Here is a 14,619-nt window from a genome sequence, read left to right on the forward strand (position 1 = left end):
CTGCCCCTGACTGACAGAGCACTCTTGACATGTCACTTAGACCCGTTTCCTGGGCTGTGAAATGGGGTGCACACCACACCCACCTGCACCCCCAGTGGGGTTGTTGTTAGGATTAAATGTCTCGCCTGGGACCTGTGAGCACTCAGTAAGAGGAAGCTGGCCCTTCCACCTGTCTGTGGTTCCTTGTTGGCACTCCCACGTCCCCCCAATTTGGGCATGCATCACACAGGGGCACGGACTCTGGGCAGGTCCCCTTTCAGTCCTCAGCACCAGAGTCAAAACCGCCCGCCTGTCCCCATAGGGAGGGCTCGCCAGGTAGCGGGGGGCAGGCTCGGCTTGCACCAGGGGTCCTGGTGTGATTGTCAGGAGTGGTCCCTTTCACGCTCAGGAGCTCCCTCCTAACAGGGATGGTAAATGCCCCTCCCTGCAGGGGACCACACCAGCCCTGTGCCCAGCTCCCACTGGCAGGCGCTGCCTGACTTCTCGCGGGCTCCTCCACCGATGGAGCCATGTTCATGGTTCTTCGCTCCCCTTCCCTTGAGGTTTTGAGGAGGAGGTGGTGCCGGGTGTTGGGGCTCGGTTGGAACAGACAGGGAAGGGAACTAACATCCACACTGACAGCCTGACCTCATCTCCTCACTACACGCACTCGGGCACTGCGTACCCCTTCATAGAGACGAGGAAACTGAGGCTTGGGACACGGCGGGGCATGCGCCGAACCACAAGAGAGCAAAGCCTGGATTTGGACTCGGAATCCAGGGCTGAGTCCCTGGCATGGGCCCCACTGTTGAAGGCCAGTTTCTCCCCTCTGCTGGGCCTGCCTTTGGGGAAGTCCAGAAAAAATGCCGAGTTTGTTGTTTGTTCAAACCCGCAGCCGACACGAGGGCTGCTGCCGGGGGCTGCCGGCGCCGTGTCAGACAGGCCGCTGCGGCCAAGGCAGTGCCGCTTCCCACCGGGTGGCTGTGGTGGGCACAGCGGCCTCCTCTATGGCCTCCAGGTGGCAGGGACCCTGCCTCCTCCGCCCTGCACCTCCCAGCACAGGGCCTTGCCCATGGCGGTGATTCAGCAGATACTTCTCGCACAAATGAATGAATGGATGCATGGATGGACGGACGGACGGACGGATGAATGAATGAGCTCTTGGTCCCCGGAGGATGTCTGCTGAATCACCCAAACCTTTGCTGAATTTGGGACCCCAGAATGGAGAACTGCCTCCACTCTGTGGCTCTCATCAGAAACGGCCTCTTCCAAGATCGGGGCAGACATAATAACAGTGATTCCTCACTTGCCGAGGGCTTTAGAATTATCGGAGCCCCTTCACCCACGTCCTGTCCTCCGGGCTCTCACAGCCCTTCCATGGGGAGGTGTCTTCATCCCCATGTATTAGATGGGGAAACTGAGGCTCAGAAGTGACTTTGCTTAGTCATTTGTTAATGACAGGGCTGAGACTTGTGGCCAAGCTGGCTGACTCCCAGTTGAGTGCTCTTTCCAGTGGGCGGGTGGGCGTGGTCTCTGAGTCAGGTTTAGCCCCTCCAGCCTGTTCCAGATGGACTGGTGTCAGAGGTTCCATTCCATCTCACCCCTCCCCAAGAGCCCCACTTTCAGCTTAATAGTTTAATCTTTAGTGTCCCTTTCAAGGAGGCTGAATTCCTGTCTAGGGTATTTTATTTTTAGTCGGCTTCAGGAAGGGGAAGCTCCGCTGGGCTGTGGGGGAAGGGAGACACCAGGCCGGGCGCCGGTTTCCTGAGGAAGGGCCGCCGCCGCCAGGCCATGTGCCTGACCCCGGTCCTGGGAGGAAAGCAGGCGAGGCGGGCAGGAGCCACCCCAGTAATGTCTTTCCTCTTCTCCGTGGAGTGCCTCTGACATGCGGGGCGCTGAGCTGGGGGCGGGGGTCCAATCACAAGGAGTGTCCGAGGCCAGGGAGGAGGCCCTCCCACATCCGGGATGCACTGCTCCCTGGGCCACCAAAGTCCTGGGGAGGCCCTGAACAGGTGGAGTTTGGGAGAAGCCTGGGAGGCTGGTGGGAGGAGCCAGGAGCTCAGTGGGGTGGGGGACCCGGCAGCATGTGAAGGCCAGGCTGCAGAGCTCACAGGCACAGCTGTAGCCCCGAGAAAGGCAGGAAGCACCCGGGGTCTGGACCTGGGCAGGTGGGCACATTGGCTCTTTTAGAAGAAGTGGTTAGATCAGAGAGCGTGACCATGAACCTGGGATCCGGTTTTAGCATTCGTTTCCCAACAGTTGTCTCAGACATGTTAGCCATCACAGAGCCCTTCTTTCCAATCAGATCTTACCTAGAATTCCAGTACAAATCAGATAAAAGCTATGTTTTTCCCATCAGTATAAATTTAAATATTTAAATTATAACGTTTAGCTCATCAAGAACAATGACCTGTGGTGACCGCCACAGACGTTTAGCATCAGGCTGACAGGTGGGGAGTGCCCTCTGAGATTGGCCTCACCACCTAGTTTATTTTTTTGCATTGCCTTGTTTTTGCCCGGTATATATATATATATATATATATATATTTTTTTTTTTTAAAAACCAAACACCTCGTTTATATGGCTAAGCCGTCGCAGATGGTGACAGTTGGTTAACACCTCACCGTACAGTCTCAAGGTCTGTGCAAAATTAATTACCTTGGCAACAAAGCCAGCAGGGCAACTGAATGTGTAGGAATGCAGTCTATATTACATTTAAGTAGATGGGTTTTCTAAAATAGGTTTTTAAAAATAGAAGAATATTTTTTGCGACACTGAATCCGAATTTTGAGGCACTCCTGAAGGATGCGTGGAACATAGTTTGAGAACCACTGATGAGACCCACCCTCCCTGCCTTACAGATGGGAAGACTGAGGCCAGCCGCGGCGGGGGGAGTGGTGCCGGCAGGGCTTACTCCAGATCCCTAGGAGATAGAGATGGTCAGATTCACAGAGGGTGTCCTTGCTCCGCGTAATTAGTGTGTCCTGTTCCCAAGGCAGGAGTAGAAAGCGGTCAGGGACAGACACCGGAAGTCGCCGAGCCCTTGCTGAATGTGTGTCTGTCTGTGGTCTGTCTGTGCAGTGCCGAGCAGCCGTAGTGACGTTCCCTTCTGCTCCCACAGCGATGCCCTCCTAGCCAGCCGCCGAGGGATGGAGGGCTTCATGGACTCAGGGACACAGACGGATGCCGTGGTGGTGCTGTCCTTGGCTCAGGCTGCCGTGCTGGGCCTGGTCTCGGAAAATGAGCTCTTCGGAGCCACCATAAGCGCCGAAGCCTTCTACCCGGACCTGGGGCCTGAGCTGTCCGGGGCGGCTGTCGGGGAGCCCAGGACCCCGGGCCCCGACGTCTACCAGCTGGCCTGCAACGGGCGCGCCCTGGAGGAGCCGGCGGAGGAGGAGGTGCTGGAGGTGGAGGCGGCCTTCGAGAAGCACACCCGGCGGAAGACGCGGCCGCCCGTGCGCCTGGTGCCCAAGGTCAAGTTCGAGAAGGTGGAGGAGGAGGAGGAGCAGGAGGTGTACGAGGTGTCCGTGCCCGGCGATGACAAGGATGCGGGCCCCGCGGAGGCTCCCGCGCAGGCGGCCGGGGGCGGCTGCGAGGCCCTGGTGCAGAGCAGCGCGGTCAAGATGATCGACCTGAGCGCCTTCAGCCGCAAGCCCCGGCCGCCGCGGCCTCCCGCCCGAGCACCCCGGCCCGAACTAGCCGCCGCCGCCTACGAGCCCCACTTCCCCGAGCCGGCGCGCCACGGCTTCCCCGAGCCCGGCGTGGCGCTGCCCGGGCCCGAGGCCTTGCCGTCAGATTGCGGCTTCGAGCCGGCGCCCCTGGCCCCGCTGAGCGACCCCGAGGCTCCCGCCATGGAGTCCCCGGAGCCCGTGAAGCCGGAGCAGGGCTTCGTGTGGCAGGAACCGGCCGAGTTCGAGGCGGACGCGGCAGGCTCGACGGCCGAGCGCCACAAGAAGGCCCAGCTGGACCGGCTGGACATCAACGTGCAGATCGACGACTCCTACCTGGTGGAGGCGGGCGACCGCCAGAAGCGCTGGCAGTGCCGCATGTGCGAGAAGTCCTACACGTCCAAGTACAACCTAGTGACGCACATCCTGGGCCACAACGGCATCAAGCCGCACTCGTGCCCGCACTGCAGCAAGCTCTTCAAGCAGCCCAGCCACCTGCAGACGCACCTGCTCACGCACCAGGGCACGCGGCCCCACAAGTGCCAGGTGTGCCAGAAGGCCTTCACGCAGACCAGCCACCTCAAGCGCCACATGCTGCTGCACTCGGAGGTCAAGCCCTACAGCTGCCACTTCTGCGGCCGTGGCTTTGCCTACCCCAGCGAGCTGAAGGCCCACGAGGTGAAGCACGAGAGCGGCCGCTGCCACGTCTGCGTCGAGTGTGGCCTGGACTTCTCCACCCTGACCCAGCTCAAGCGCCACCTGGCCTCCCACCAGGGCCCCACCCTCTACCAGTGCCTCGAGTGCGACAAGTCCTTCCACTACCGCAGTCAGCTGCAGAACCACATGCTCAAGCACCAGAACGTGCGGCCCTTCGTGTGCACGGAGTGCGGCATGGAGTTCAGCCAGATCCACCACCTCAAGCAGCACTCACTCACCCACAAGGTAAGGCCTCCTCCCGCGGGGCCCTGGCCCGCAGGGGCTCCTCCATGGGGGCGCTGCCTTCTCCTCCTCCAGCCTTTCATCCAGTGCTTCCCGAAGGACTGGATGAGATCACTGAGGTGGTAACATACATGGTACACGGAGGAACATTTACTTTTACAGTTACGTATTTATTTTGATGAGCATTAGGAAAAAATATAATTGAAGGTAGCTTTTGAAATAGTAAAACCTTACTTGTTTAAGAAACCTTTTGAGGGAAATGTTTGCGGAATGCTGGCAGGCCCCAAGGAACACAGTTGGAGAACCACTGAAGTCACCTACCCTCCCTGCTTTATAGATGGGAGGACCGAGGCCGGGAAGCCACGGGGAGACAGATGAGATGGTCAGAAGTCCAGAGGGCTTCCTTTGCTCCTCCTAACTATAAACGCCTCTCACAACCTGTGACTTCCCTTTAAGAAAAAGCTGAATATATTTCCTTTTTAAAGGGAATAAATGTAAGGAAAAATGTTTGTTATGGAAAAGTCCGATTCGGTCTGGAATATGGCTAAACCCGGCAAAACGGTCTGTGGTGATGGAAAATTGAACAACACTGTTCTGCTCGCTCTCGGGTCCCACAGTCGCCCTCTGGCGCTCGGCCTGGCTGTGGTTTCTACCCGAAATCCAACCCACTTCACGCTTTGAAGCCGAGTGTGCAGAGCCTCCTCTCTCCGTTATGGCAGCCTTAGAGATGCTCCAGGTCAAACTGTGTCCTTCCCTCTCCCGGTGGACCCTACAGTGAGCGGGGGAGTAGCAGCGTGCCAGGCCAAGCCTGCAGCCTTCCCCAGCCCTGGGAACTTTTTCCGCTAGAGCAGAGATGATGTGTAGGTTTCATTGCAGGTGCTCCTGCAGTCACCTGGTGTAGCTGCCTAGAGTGTGATGTTAAGAAGGATTCTGAGGCCGAACCTGGGGCTGGCTGGAAACCAGATGATTGATTATTAATGCCTGCAGGGGTGAGCGTGGAGAGTGACAAGTACATGTGCTATAGACCTGCCATCTTTCTTCTCTACTAGGGAACTTAAAAATCCCTGCAAGCCCACAAGCTGTTGAAAGATAAGTGAGACTGTGAAGAAAAGCTGAAAGCAAAAGTCAAAGGCTAATAAAATTGAAAACGTCCCTGCCCTCAGCCTAAATGTGTACAGTGTGCATAGCATGCGCTTACAGAGTAAGCTCCCAAAGGGCAGGGCCCCCTGGTGGTCATTCACATCCTCCATGTGTCCAGTGAGTGTACAAGACGTGTGGCCCGTCTGCTAAGAGAAACTGACGTGGAAACCATTAGGTTGTAATACGAGACTTTGCACCAAGAGAGCCATGGGGACAGCGGCTGTGACCACAGAAACGTGTCTGTCCCACTGGGGTTCTACTGAACTATCCAGCAAAGAGATGAGCCCGCAGCTTGTGCCCTAACTCTCCTCCCCAGACGATGAATTGGACCCTCTGTGCCCAGCACCTCTCCTGCTCGGGGCTCACCTCCATGGAGAAGCGTGCTGACAGTCCAAACCAGAGGGTTCTCCCCGGAGTCTTTGTCTCCGGGGGCGCTGTCCCAAACTTCATCGATGATAAGAATCACCTGGGGCCATGTTGGGATTGAAATTCCCTGGGCCCACTGAGTGGGAGTCTCCAGGGAGCGCCTGAGCGGCTATGCGGTCAAGAGCTGCAGGTGGTGCTTATCACCAGGGGGCTTGGAAAGTGCTCAGGGGTCAGTGGATGGGCTCTGGTGAATGAATGAATGACCTGTGTGGACACCTGCCCTGGTGGGCAGGAGACAGCAGGTATGTGGGTAGGACCAATAAGACCCAGCCAATCTCTACCTATTACTGGAAGGCTTCCTGGAGTAAGCGGTCCTGCCCCTAAGTGGACATGCTCCCAGTGCTTTTAATTAAGTGGTCCCTGTTCAGAACCCTCCAGGAAGTCATTTCCCAGAACTGCGCACACTCTGACGCTGCGGTCCCTACGCACACACTTCCAGAGGCCGTGCCCGTTGCGTGCCTCTGACCATCCTCCCCCCTCCCTCCCCCGCAGGGCGTGAAGGAGTTCAAGTGCGAGGTGTGCGGCCGGGAGTTCACCCTGCAGGCCAACATGAAGCGGCACATGCTGATCCACACCAGCGTCCGGCCATACCAGTGCCACATCTGCTTCAAGACCTTCGTGCAGAAGCAAACCCTCAAGACCCACATGATTGTCCACTCGCCCGTGAAGCCATTCAAATGCAAGGTACCAGGCCGCGGGGCCCGAGGTGGGACTTCCCCACGGGCGGCCTCCGGTCAGCTGGACTGCAGCGGCTGAGACCCACCGAGAGCCGGCCTGGGCTGAGTGAAACCGCCTGGGCTTTGGGGGCTGGAGTGGACAGTGGGGGATTCAGGTCCCACAAGCTGCTGAAGTTGTGTTTTTTCAGAGTTTCAGGGGTGGTGACGGTCGCAGTGCAGCCACAGGGAAAGAGCCCAGGCCTGGCACTCGGTGCAGTCAGAGAGCTGAGCCCTGGGTTTCTGATATCTCCAGCTCAGAGGGAGTGGGGCAGACCCAGAGGAATGGTGGCCAGCAAGGGGTGGTTTGGTTCTCAGCCTCTTGGGCCTCTGGTGTCACATAGGAAAGGACAAGGCGAGCGCCGTCCATAGCGAACGGGCCTCCAGCCCAGCCATGGAGTGGGAGTGGGCTGGGGTTTGGGGAGGCCGGGCTCCGCACAGGCTGAAGGTGCTGGCTGGTGTGTTCCAGGTGTGCGGGAAGTCCTTCAACCGCATGTACAACCTGCTGGGCCACATGCACCTGCACGCGGGCAGCAAGCCCTTCAAGTGCCCCTACTGCTCCAGCAAGTTTAACCTCAAGGGCAACCTGAGCCGGCACATGAAGGTCAAGCACGGCGTCATGGACATCGGCCTGGACAGCCAAGGTGGGTGGGCCATGCGCAGTGGACGGAGCAGGAGCAGTACCATCATGGGACACTCAGGAGCCTCCTGTCCGGTCAGGGGGGTGGGGAGGCTGGCCAGGCCTGACACCTCCTTGGGGTGGGCTCAGGTCTGGGGAGGGGGCACCCGGGAGGGCCGTCATGGTGATAATGAGAGGATATTTGTGTATCCTTCAAAGGACTTAAGTGAGTTCACATAAACAATAATAATAAAATAACTACTAACATTTATTGAGCGCTAACTGTGTGCCAGGCCTTTATTAACTCATAGGACCCTCACAGAGGTCGGCCCTTTCATTATCCCCACTCTACTGATGCACAAACTGAAAGTCAGGAGTTAGGTAACTCACACTAGACTGCAACACACAGGAGGTGACGGACACTTCATCTCATTACTACGAGATGACGTTTAAAATAAATGGATGGGAAAGAAAGTAACAAAAGGGAAAATGACAACTGGAAAGATAAGGGAGAGCCAGGTAAGGTCACAATTCCAAGTGTACCATGGGAGGTCCTATGGACATGCAGAGGGGAGCTGTGAGCTTCCCAGCAGCCAAGGCAAAGAGTGTAACACAGTCAGTCACACTCCTCATAGTGCCTGCCAAAGAGAACGTAATGCGCATACTCGAGAGGGTCCCCACCTCTACAGTCGGTCGGTTTCATGGGCTGTTATAACATCCCTAAGTGTCGGTGACAGCCTCTCCCCGCGACATTCATCAGTAGTGGAAGAACTTTAGCCTCTCTGGCCTTATTGTGAGGAGGAGCCCACGGCACTTCAGGAAGGCTCCTTGTACAGTCTGCTGCTCTTTGACTTTCTGATGCTCCTTCTCAGACAAACTAGCTGGGGATGGGCCTCACCAATAACCGGGGAGCTGACCTGCCCTTAGGAGATTACTCACTAACAGTCGATCAGTTGTCAGGGGCTGGCTGCAATCGCCCTGATTGGGTTCTGCAGCAGCTGACGAGTAATGGCCTGGGTTTTCTGGCAGAAACAGGTCTGCTCAGTTTTCTGTTCTCGTGGGTGAGGATGAAACCCTGTTGGCTGCTCATCCATGCTCTCTGTAGCCCCTTCCTATTCTAAATGCGGTACAAGAACCAGCAGCGTTGGCATCCCCTGGGATCTCGCTGGAACTGCAGACTCAGCCTCCCCTAGACCTGCTGAATCAGAGTCTGATTCCAGAAAGATCCCAGGTAACGTGTGTGCACAGTGACGTTTGAGAAGCGTGGAGCTAGAAGGCGGTTTGCAAACTTCAGTGTGCATCGGAATAATGAGGAGTCTTGTTAAATTGCTGGACCTCCCCCCCCAACCCCCCCTGCCCCCAGCTTCTGAGTCTGTGGGTCTGCGGTGGGGTGGGTAAGAATTTGCATTTCCGACAAGTTCCCAGATCGTCCGGAAGCTGCTGGTCAGCGGCCTCACTTTGAGACCCTTTGATCTAGACGCTGGAGGACTGGTTCTCAGACTTGGCAGCACATGGGGAATTTTTTAAAATGCTGACGCCTCAGTCTCGACCCCAGAGATCTGGATGTAACTGATTTGGCACGCAGCCCCGGATCAGGACTTTTCAGCGCTTTAGGTAATTCTATGTGCCGTAGAGTTGGCACACCTAGAGCCGCTTCTCTAGCGGACCCGCCATATCTCGAACCCCGCGGAGAGACCAGAGCAGAGCCCGTGCTCCTGGGGGTGGGTAAGGCGCAGGCTCTTTCCATCTCAGGGCAGGAGGGGGATGTCTTCTTCTCCTGAGCCAGATGACAGAGAGGAAAGCGGGGATGGTGCTGGAACAGCTGGGACCCGAGTCCGCCTGCCTCTTGCGTGTAAGCTTGATCTGAGAAGCCCAGGCTGACGCTTGTGCAGGAGGAAGGCCGTGTACACTCTAGATGGAACCACCTAATAAACTCCGGGACTGTCACGTGGGAGGTGGGTCGATGTCCTTGTAAAAAATGGTACAGACTATTTCCTGGGGTCAGCTGGACAGGACCAATAGAGTCAATGAAGAAACAAAGCAGGGTAACAGAGATCCAGAAGTTTTCCCCAGGGTGCTCCATTTAGCTTGTTTTTAATCAGCTGCATGATATGAGGGTCTGGCACTTGGGTTGGAGGAAGAGGCGCCTAGGGTCTATAAGATTTGAGACCATTGGCCTTGTTTTCTTGTCAGGAAGACTCACAGTGTGTCAGATGCTCTGGGCACAAGTAATAGACACCCCATTCAGACTGCCTTAAATAATAAGGTAACAGACTTAAGAAATGACTTGAAGTCCAGGCCATTTTCTGGGTCTGATTCAGCCCCTCACCAGTGAGATCAGGTTGAGGCTCCCTCTGTCTCTCCACAGCATTAGCTGTGATCTTCCTCATGGTCACAAGATGGCTGCCAGTGGCCTGCAGAGCAATGTGCTTCCTTGTTCTCATCCAGTGGGAGAATAAGAGCCTATTCTCCTTTGCTCTGTGAAACCAATGAGAGCATTCTGAGAACTCACCAGCAGGCCTTTCTTCATGGTTCATTGGCCAGAACTGGGTCCCATTCCTATTCCCGACCCACTTAGTGGCAAGAAGTGGGATTACCCTCAGACCAGTGGGTCTCAATTGCAGATGAGTTTGCCCCCCGCTGGGCTGAGTCTGCTGCTTGCCAGAACACATCGCATCTAGGTGGACCGGGGCAGAACGCATGTCGGGGCTCAGCCACAGCCCCTGCCAGCCAGCCTCCCAGGGTCCCCAGACAGGACCGGGCCCCCTCCCTCTGTGAGTCATTGGAAAACAGCCCTAGGCCACCTCCGTGGCGTTTTCCCTCTGGCTTTGTTCTAACACTAAGAGCTTTACAACAGGATTTTTATTTGATAAAATCACAAGAAGCCTCTTAGAGTTCTTGCCTCGTGCATCTTTCTTAACCTACCTCAGTGTGCGTGCGTCCTTGGAGAGCGAGGCCCGAGGAGAGCACTGGGTAGGACCGGTTCAAAGCACTAATGCTGGCAGGAGGTCAGAGAACCAGCTCCCTCCGGCCATCGGAGGCAAAGCAGCACAGTGGATCAAAACGACAGCACTTGCTGGGTGCCCTTTGGCAAGCTGATTAACCTCTCTGAACTTCCTTTTGCTCTGCTCCGGGGGGTTGCTGTGAGCATGCAGGGATCCTGTGTGTGAAGGGCCTAGCACGCAGTAGGTACTCAATGAGTGGCATCACCGAGACATGACGTAGAGAGGCAGGCTTTCATGCGGCAAATGACTACGGGTCGTAGGACGAATGGGAGACATTGCAGAGAGTACAGAACTCGGGCTCAGTGACTTCGGAGGGCAGTAGAAGCCTGACTCAAAGAAGAGTTCAAGGCTGGGCCTGTGCCCGCCCCGCGCCACACACAGCTTCAGGGTTCAGCTCTAGTGACCCATCCAAGGAACCACAGGAGCCTTGGGGCCTCCCCAAGCAGGAAGGCCAAGAGGCAGCTGAGAATCCTCTAGAAGCGATGCCCGGGAAGTCTTTTCTTCAGAAAGGCCATCTGCTTCCCATGTGGGAGTGGCTGGCTCTGCCCACTGGGCGGCTTCCGGGCCTGACTGCGCCCCTCTCTTGCAGACCCCATGATGGAGCTGACGGGCACCGACCCATCGGAGCTCGACAGCCAGCAGGAAATGGAGGACTTCGAGGAGAACGCCTACGCCTACGCGGGCGTGGACGGCGGCGCCGAGGCCAGCGTCCTCACCGAACAGGCCATGAAGGAGATGGCCTACTACAACGTGCTATAGCACAAGCTGGGCTGCCCGAAGCCGGCGAGGCGCGCCGGGGCGTGGGGGTGAGACCACGTGCTGCGGGCTGCCCCGCCCGCGGCGAGAAACAAGCTACTGCCCCACTGCCCTGAGCCCTGCCCGCCTGCCCAGCCGTTTGCACCACTAGGGACATCTAGACCAAATGGAGACTGTACTACTGGCCTCAGCTGTGAACCGGGCCTGGGCCCCAGGCGCTCCAGGGAAGGAAGAATGACACAGGAGGCCCGGTCTGGGTCTCCGTGGCCTGCTGCTGTGGGCGGATGGGAGAGATGCTGATGGGGGCCACTTGGGGACAAGTGACAAGGGCACAGGTTCTCAGGTCTCTCCGGGCCCAGCAGAGCTGGGGCAGCCAGTGTGGGCAGGGCCTTCCTGCCGGCTCCTCAGGGTCCCGACGCTGGGGCAAGAGATCGTTGAGCCATGCCTTGTTCCTCCTCTGCACCGATGCCTGCCTCTCAGGATGTCTGAGCCCCTGTGCTGGTCAGCACTGCCCCGCACCCCCGCCGGCCCCTGGGCTCCGAAAAGCCCCGGCCCCAGAGCCCCCGCCCCCGTCCTCAGCCAGCCAGGTGGCGCCCTCTGCCTTCTACCTCCTGGTGCCTCCCGCGCCCTCCTCGAGCCAGGCGTGCATGCACCCCAGTCCTGGCCTTAGGAGAGCGGGGTACAGCCCAGCCCCCAGCTAACACCCTCTCCAGTCAACTCCCAGAAGGCCCCCGTCTTACAGCCCTGTTTGGAAGTAGGTGTCCCTAACGTGGATTTCAACAAATGTCATCCAGTTCTGTCTTGAACTGGGGCACCACACCAGGGTCCCCCAAAGTGAACAAAGCCGGGATGCGCCTTGCATCAGGCACGCGCTAATAACACAGACAGACAGAGGACCCTGAGTGAGGGGCCGGGCACAGTGAAGGGATCATGAGGGGCTGTCCTCAGAGGAGGCCGAAGACCACCTGTATGCGGGGAGGGGGGCTGGAGTATTTTCTTAAAACAAGTATCCATTTTGAGGACGGGACAGCCAAGAGTCAGCAGGCTCCCCGGGAAGAGCAACATATATAAAAAGGAAAATGAAAACCATAGAGAAAACAATTTTTTTGAGCAATGGGGGTATTTTGAAGGTAATTTATTTTTTCTCCCTTCCAATTCTGTGTCACCTATTATCTTTTCTGACGGAGATCATTTTCTTTTCCCCAGCGGAAGCTTGCTTGTGTGCTGTGCGTGCTTTGTGCCTCCCCCACCCAGAGCGGCCTGGCCAGGCAGGACGCGGGCCTGGAGGGGCAGCTGCTAGCAGGAAGCCTCAGGCGGCCAGGGCGGGAGGCCAGAGAGGCAGGGCTGAGCGGGCCCTCCCCCTACCCTGCCCAGCCCCTCTTGCTGATGACCCTCTGCATCACCCCTGCAGTGGCCAGGGCCGCTCCATCCTGCTCAGCCAGCGGCTCGCTCCCTCGCTTGCCCACTCATTGCCTCTGTCCCCACACCAGCTTCTGTCCCTGGAACCCCAGACAGGCCCAAGGCAGTGAAATAGCACATTCAGGAATGCCAGGGCACCCAGACTCCTGCCCGCTCACCTCCTGAGGCCTCAGAGGGGAGGGGCAGGCAGGGCCGTCCCCAAAGGCACAGAAGGAGGTGAAGCCACCAGCTTCAACCCAGAAACCAGGCAGCAGGGGCGGAACAGCCAGGGGTGGGATAACCAGTTTGAAATACAGCTACCCCCCCAGGCTGTGTCCTTAGTGAAGGACCAAGCTAGGCCTCAGGGTGGCCGGGATCAGGTCTGAGGGGGAGCACAAGGGGCCTCTTCCTTCTCTGCTGGAGTTGGTGTGAAGCAGCAAACAAGAGGGCTGGGGGCTCACGGGAGCCTCTTCCCAAGTGTGGCTCTCCAGACCCCGAGGCCCCCCGGCCTCCCAGGTGCCCGCCATGATGACCCTCAGGTGGCAGTGACGCCGTCACTGTAGAAGACATTTTCTCCTGCTGAGCAGAAGCATCGTCCCCTGCAAACTACCTCTTCCCACAACGTCTTTGTCCCCTGGTACCAAAAAGAACCCTGTACCTCCACCCCTTCCTCCTCCTCTTTCCTGCCAGCCCAGTGGCCTTGGTCTTGGCAACCCACGGGAGAAGGTCTGGCCCCCAGGGTGGGGCTTTCCTCCCCCCCCCCACACCCCGCCCCGCCAGCAGCGCGGCCCTCTGCGAGGTTCCATACTTGAACGCCCCCCTGCCCTGTGCCTTGGACCTGGGCAAAACTTCGAGAAGGAAGCAGCACAACTCACGACTTGAGCCGGGGGGTGGTCTCGGCAAGGCTCCCGTCCTCACTCCTGCCCGACCTTTTCGAGAGAGGCGCACGCGGCCTCTTGGGTGACTTGGAAACTCCTGGACGAATTCCATTCTAACTTATTTTGACATGTATACAAACCAACTGTTTAGAAATTCCACTTGTGCAAAGCCCTACTGTGTTTTTACGTTCCTGTTTAAAAAGAGAAGTTTACTTAGCAATAATTATAAATAAATGGATATTCTTTAGTGAGGTGACTGCGGGTGCTTCTTCCCATGGTTCTTGGGGACGAGATCCTCACCCCTCCCCCGGAATAAACTGTCAGTAAGGCTTCCCAGCCCCACACAGCGGGGCATCACTCTGCAAGGACCTGGAGGAGACCCAGACCAGCCTCGCACTGGAATGGCCACCTGCAGGGCCAGGCTGCCACGGCGACCTGCTCCAGGCGCAGGAGAGGGGGCATGGGCCAAGCCCCCCCAGAATTCCCACCACTTGCAGAGAAAAGCCACTGCCCCTCCTTACCCACCAACAGAGCACCAGGACAGACGCCAGCTCACAATGCCAGACCGGGCTTCTGAGGCTGTGCATTCTGGGGAGCTGCCAGCCCTTTGCAACTGATGAGCAAGAAGGGGCCAGAAACCTTGGACCTCCCCGCAGGAGCTGGGCCTAGCAGAGCCAGCACACCAGCTTTTCTTTCCACGGCGCTGGGAGCTGGGTGCGACTACTGAGGAAGAGCGGTTGTTGGAACGGAAGGGGGCCACCAGTGTGTGTGTGGGGGGGTGCTAGAGCCCATCTCAAAGCTACCCAGGTTCCCAAGTGTTGGGTTTCAGGAGCCGTGAGAGTTCCCCCAAAATCTGGGAAATGGACTGTGGGCTGCCAAGTATTTATTTCATCAAGTGAAGATGACACAACTCTTCCCCAGGACATTTTAACACCCAAAGTACATTACAGTCATGCGTCGCTTAACGATGGGGATCTGCTCTGAGAAACGCACTCTTAGGCGATTTTGTCATGCGAACATCACAGAGTGCACTTACACAACCCTAGTGGGTACAGCCCACTCCACGCCTGGACTCTATGGTACTGTTCTTATGGGACC

General features: G+C 57.4%; 1 protein-coding gene across 8 annotated transcripts in view; it reads left to right on the forward strand.

Moving 5' to 3' along the window:
* ZNF710 (zinc finger protein 710) overlaps positions 1–13,777 on the forward strand; it is a 60,712-nt gene extending 46,935 nt beyond the window's left edge. For 4 of the 8 annotated variants that reach the window (XM_046654565.1, XM_046654567.1, XM_046654562.1 and 1 more), the window contains 4 exons: positions 3,101–4,589; positions 6,645–6,836; positions 7,335–7,509; positions 11,079–13,777. In XM_046654565.1, coding sequence (XP_046510521.1) covers positions 3,129–4,589; positions 6,645–6,836; positions 7,335–7,509; positions 11,079–11,248 — 1,998 coding nt within the window. In that variant the 5' untranslated portion in view covers positions 3,101–3,128 and the 3' untranslated portion in view covers positions 11,249–13,777. Of the gene's footprint in view, positions 1–1,038; positions 1,992–2,686; positions 4,590–6,644; positions 6,837–7,334; positions 7,510–11,078 lie in introns of those variants that run through there. The other 4 variants (XM_046654563.1, XM_046654564.1, XM_046654561.1 and 1 more) reach the window with 3 other exon arrangements.
* Positions 13,778–14,619: the final 842 nt, after the last annotated feature.

This window comes from Equus quagga, chromosome 2, assembly GCF_021613505.1.
Source record: "Equus quagga isolate Etosha38 chromosome 2, UCLA_HA_Equagga_1.0, whole genome shotgun sequence".
Lineage (NCBI taxonomy): Eukaryota > Metazoa > Chordata > Mammalia > Perissodactyla > Equidae > Equus > Equus quagga.